This window comes from Nestor notabilis, unplaced genomic scaffold, assembly GCF_000696875.1.
Source record: "Nestor notabilis isolate BGI_N333 unplaced genomic scaffold, ASM69687v1 scaffold35713, whole genome shotgun sequence".
In the NCBI taxonomy this organism is placed as follows: domain Eukaryota; kingdom Metazoa; phylum Chordata; class Aves; order Psittaciformes; family Psittacidae; genus Nestor; species Nestor notabilis.
In genome coordinates, this window is record NW_009921209.1 from 1 (window position 1) to 5,775 (window position 5,775).

Genomic DNA, 5,775 nt, shown 5'->3' on the forward strand with positions numbered 1-5,775 from the left:
CCCCCTCCGCAGGCCTGGCCGGTAACGGGCGCCCCGGTTTCTCGTTTCTTCCAGGTCCATCGCCTAAGGTCAGTGGATAACTTGTTTGTTGTTGTTCAGGAGTTCAAAGACTATCAATTTAAAGAAACCAAGGTGAGTTACTCCTCATCCCTCAACCGGTCCTGGGATTTGTAGTGGGTTTTTTAACGTAGGACTAGTTGCAGAAAGTATTCTGTTTTATGAGCAAGTTGAAGGGGGTTATTTGTGGTGTTATCCTGGTTCTTCTTTGCTGGTCTGGCAAGCGGAAGCATGGTTGTGTTGTCTAACATCTCTTCTTCAATTAAATACGTTGCATGGGCAAAATCTGGGATAAGAGCCAATGCCATGCTTGTAGGTCACATATAGACACAGGACAGTGAAGTATCACTTCAGTCATTTTAGTGTTAGGTGTTTATTTGAGAAGACACAATTATGAAATACTATGGGTTCTGTGACATTAAGTCTAACTCAGTGTCGCTATGGCATAAATAGCACAAAAAGCTGTAAGCTTTGCTTAAATGTGTAATGGGTGCATGGGTAGGAAACTAGTTTGAGAGACCTTTTTAAAAGTGATGGCTTCGAAAGGGATGGAATGACTTTAAAGCACATCTTTTTTTGTCTGTTAAAGGAAGATGCTCTAAAGGATTTGGAAGATTTGGTTAAAAAGCTGCCCTGGACCGATCCATTGAAAGTTTGGGAGCTGAACAATAGCTTAAAAAAGAAAAAGACAAAACGCAAAAAACACAATCTGCAGAGTACTGCGGGCAAAGAGAAGCTGAATAATGATGGAGAAGAGAAAGGAGCAGATCACAAAGATGCCAGGAAAGAGGAGGACTCTGCCCAAGACACTGCAGGTGTAGAGCCCGCTGATGGTCAGGATACAGAAAAGATGCCAGAAGTGGCATCCCAAAACGAGGAGGAGGAGGAGGATAACAACGAACAATCAGGTGCTAAAGATGAATTGCAGGAGGGTGCTGGGACTGAGACCAAGGCTCCTGAGGGCAAGACAAGCGACGGGGAGGCGAAGGTGTTGAAGTTCCGTGTGACATGCAATAGAGCAGGAGACAAGCACAGTTTCACCTCAAATGAGGCTGCCAGAGATTTTGGTGGAGCCGTGCAGGAGCACTTCCAGTGGAAAGCTGACATGACTAACTTTGATGTGGAGGTACAGTGTTGTGCCTTGGAAAATACCTGCATTTCTGGTGTAAAAACTCTTAGTTCTGATGCACAGATTGCTCCAAAATGCTTTCAAAAGATGGCTCTGGAACTGAAAACTGAAATGCTGAAGTCATGGCCTCCTCAGAGGCACTCATTTCACGGGCACGTCATGCGTGTCCCTGCATCCCACCACTCGCCTTTGCCATCCATCATAGTAATCCCTTCTGTTGGCCCACTGTGGGCACAGCTCCCCTTCTTTGGGTCCCTCTTTTGCTCTGCACATGCTGTTGTCTTCTTGAGTTAGCTGACCCGAGTCAGTGCCCAAAAACCTTTCTTCTCTCCCTCAACCACAGCAAAAGCTGGGGTACCGAGTATTGATTCCTCCTCTAGCACTTGGTCATACTCATATTTAAATACAACATAGGTGCTTTCTGCTTTACTTTCACACTCAATAAATCTTCCCTTAATCTGGTGGTTTATATAGGTGTAAGTTAACAGAAGATACACCATCTGGAAGCTGTAGTTTATGGGTGAGGTGACAGAAAGGGTTAACGCTAACTGTCCAGAATCTGCTACTCAGAGGGAAGGCAGAGGTTAGGTGAGGACTGGTCCACTGTTTTTGAGGGGCAGAAACCCCAAGTTTTTCTTGCAGATCTGTGAAGGGCTGACCCACTGCCCTAGAAAAAGTTTTTCACCTTCCAGATTAATACAGTGAAGGGGAATAGGTATACGATTTTATTGCTGCTTTGCAGATGCTTCACTGTGACTTGCAGGACCCAACTTCTTCCCTGTATTTGCAAAATACAACTTTTTAGAAGTCAGTGTAATTGTTACAGCACTTTCTGAAGCCTTGTGTAAAAGGTTCTGTATGAATGAGAAAATGTGTGAATGCTCTCCAGAATGTTGTCCATTGTTGCCATAAATAGTGCATTGCTTTGTTTCCAGGAGTGCTCTTTTATATGTAGTTCATGGTTTTTAAATTGCCATCTGGGAGTCTCATAAATATTTACCAGTCATACTATGGATAACTTCTGTTATTGCTGAAATTTAGCTCAAGCTTTTTTCTTTAAGGTTCTTCTGAATATTCACAATAATGAAGTAGTTGTGGGTATTGCATTAACGGAAGAGAGTCTTCACAGACGGAATATTACACATTTTGGACCCACAACTCTGCGTTCAACTCTCGCTTACGGCATGCTTAGGTCAGTGCGATTGCATAGCACTGTATTATTCTCAGTTAACAAGTCATTTTGTTTTGGAAGTTAGATCCTTTGTCCCCCCACTCCTTCCTCAAAAGCCCTTTCTGTTAATTCTTAAAGAAAGAAAATAAGCATAGTTGCTGAAGCTGCGTGCTTTGTAATTGACAACGTTTTCCAGCTAAGCAAAGTAAATGTTTTCTGTGTTGCCAGTGTTTTATCACATGCTTGAAAGTATTTCCCTGTACTGCTGTTAATAAAGTGCTAATTAATGAATGGGGGAAAAGAATCACATAGAAGGTGTTTTTGTTGGAATCACAGTGATTTAAATAGTTCCATTTTCCTTCCTTACAGAACTTCATGTTTTTAAGACTTCTCACCATCTTTTCTTCTGTTCCTCAGGCTCTGTGATCCACAGCCGACGGATATCATAGTTGATCCCATGTGTGGTACAGGTGCAATACCAATAGAGGTGATTCCTCCTTTATTTTATAACTTAATAAAACATGACGGTATCTGCAGCTGAATGATACGTGTAAGTTTCCTTGTTACTAACTGAATAGTGATCAACAGAAGTGTCTGGACAGCTTTTAAACAGATACACTTTTTGTAAGTGACGTTGTTTTCCTACCCAAACCTGTAGCAGGAAGAAACTAAATCTGAAAGTACTTTTAAAATTTCAAGGTTCATAGTACTTGTAACAGATACCTGTTTTTTTAAAATCACTGACATCCACCTCCAGTTGCTTTGTTGTATTGTGTCATGTTTGAGTGGTTCTTCTGTTTGTTTTAAGTTCATTAGTGTTAATGTTAGTGTTGCTTATTGTCAGTATTTCCCCCCAGGGAGCTACAGAATGGCCTAGCTGCTACCACATCGCTGGTGATAACAACCACCTGTAGCAGGAAGAAACTAAATCTGAAAGTACTTTTAAAATTTCAAGGTTCATAGTACTTGTAACAGATACCTGTTACAGGATTTTAAAATCACTGACATCCACCTCCAGTTGCTTTGTTGTATTGTGTCATGTTTGAGTGGTTCTTCTGTTTGTTTTAAGTTCATTAGTGTTAATGTTAGTGTTGCTTATTGTCAGTATTTCCCCCCAGGGAGCTACAGAATGGCCTAGCTGCTACCACATCGCTGGTGATAACAACCCCCAAGCTGTAAAGAGAGCGGCAAACAACATCTGTTCTTTACTGAAGAAAAATGAGAACAAGGAAAGGTGAGAAGTTCAAAGAGAGAAGTGATCTTCATTTCCTGTAGTATTGTGTGCAGAGAAATCCATTTTGCATTCATGCATTTGACTATCTTGTTTGTATTTTCCCGTTTATTCTTTTTGCCAACGTTATAGACCTCCTCAAACTAAAAATACTCTTCATAAACCACTTATGAGATAACTGTCTTTGCACTTGCAGCAGTGCTTCCCCGGGCATACCTTTAGACATCATTCAGTGGGATATTTGCAATCTCCCTTTGCGGACTGGATCCGTGGACATCATTGTGTCAGACATGCCGTTTGGAAAGAGGTGAGGTACCGCTGATAAAGGTGCTGTGCTGCGCTGGTGCTGCATATGCTTGCCTGTCCAGGGTTAGGGTTCTCCCTATTTAGTTACTTAACTAATTAGGAAGTATTACATACTTTATATGAAAAAATGGAGGTTGAAATTAATAGTAAATGAGGTCCTGAATGAGCTAATCCATCTGTGGAAGACCAACAATACTTAACTGTTCTTCAGTGATCACAAGGGGGATCTTAATTTATTTTGCAGAATCGGGTCCAAGAAGAAGAACTGGGATCTGTATCCAGCCTGCCTGATGGAGATGGGCCGGATCTGCACACCAGGGACAGGCAGGGCTGTGCTGCTCACACAGGACAAGAAATGCTTTGCCAAGGTATGTTCTGTGAGATAAAATCAAACCTGCTTACACTTGGAAATATATTGAGGAAACATTGTAAGCTGTCTTCATGACAGAAGGTGAGCTATTTTTGGAGCAATAATTAGTAACACTTAAACCAGTTTTGGACCTGAGAAGTCATTTGACGTTGCCATCAGATGTGATTTAGAATAATCAACAATAATTTCTAAAGCAAATTTGCCCTGGTTGTCTTTGTCTGGAAGCCACCACCACTCTTTGGCTGTGTGTTTGCATCGCAGGCCTTGTCACGCCTGGGCCACATCTGGCGCAGAGCTCAGACTGTGTGGGTGAACGTCGGGGGACTTCACGCTGCAGTGTACCTCCTGAGGCGCACCTGGGAAAGAGCAGAAGAAAAAAGATCCTTCTGGTAACCTGCACAGAAGAGACAGAACTTGTTGAATTACAGTCTGGCAAAGCAGACATCCAGGAGCATAGACCTGTCATTTCCTAAATAAAAAACCCAAACAACCTGTGTAGACCTGTGTAACACAAATACTAAACCAGGGATCAATTTAAGAGCTACTGCTTGTACTGTGTTCTGAAACCTTGTTATTTAAATCACCTCTTTCCTCCACACCACCCAAAAGTGGTGAAAGTCTGTAGTTGAATTAGTAATGCTTTCCTTTGCTTGAGTCTTCTCTACCATGTTCAGTGTAGTTTTCAGTTCAATGTTTATTTCCTCTGCTTATAGTAGAAAACATGTTGAGGCAGCTTTGGAGGTGACAGTTAATTTATTTCCCAAACTGTAGAAATCGTATATGTATCTTAAAATGACTAACAAGACTACTACAGCTGCCACCTTGAAGGGTTTAGAGGTAGTATCTCCAATGTAGGATTTTTCCAGATTGAAGTTCTGTAGTTTATACCATTGCCCAAATGTACACTAAGATAATAAACCACTGTCTGTTTTATTATGGTCTGATAAGCAGATGCCAGTTAGCAAACAGGATGCTGATGCTACTGTTTTTCTTGCCTGTTACCTCAACTTAGTGCTATTAGTAAACATCTCATCCATCTTACTGTACCACTGCCGTGGGTGAGGGGACACACGCAGCCTTAGCATACTAACTATAGTTACTGCTGGAGAACAGAGATACTTTCAGCAGTTCTATTAGTGTTTTCCGTGCCTACTGTAGGCACATCAAGTTGGCAGTGTTTAAATTTGAGGTGATTTAACTGCCATAGTTATGCCACAATAGTTACCAAAATATTACCTGTTGAATAAGTTGAAGTTGCAAATATTTTTGTCCTTCTGTAAATGTACTGTGATTTCTCAAGCCTCTTCCTTGGCTGGAAACACCAGTTTGCCATTAAACTCTTCGTGCTCTTTGTGTGCATTTAGAGGTGAATTAACAACTATTAAAGTTTTGCAAGTTTTCCATAGGAGTCAGGTCTTTATTGTGTTCGTTTATGCTCCGTGTCCGGAGCCCTTTGTTAGCGCATCTTTGTGTGTGATACAGCGATAGCGGTGATGCGGGTGTCCGAGCGC

The 5,775-nt window shown here is 41.7% G+C and overlaps 1 protein-coding gene across 1 annotated transcript; it reads left to right on the top strand.

Moving 5' to 3' along the window:
- Positions 1-54: 54 nt before the first annotated feature.
- THUMPD3 (THUMP domain containing 3) lies at positions 55-4,657 on the top strand (the record flags this gene model as incomplete). Its single annotated transcript, XM_010011038.1, has 8 exons — positions 55-132; positions 647-1,183; positions 2,248-2,378; positions 2,775-2,844; positions 3,476-3,591; positions 3,785-3,895; positions 4,139-4,262; positions 4,526-4,657. Coding segments are annotated over 8 exons (1,299 nt in total), but the record flags the coding sequence as incomplete, so codon positions are not given.
- Positions 4,658-5,775: the final 1,118 nt, after the last annotated feature.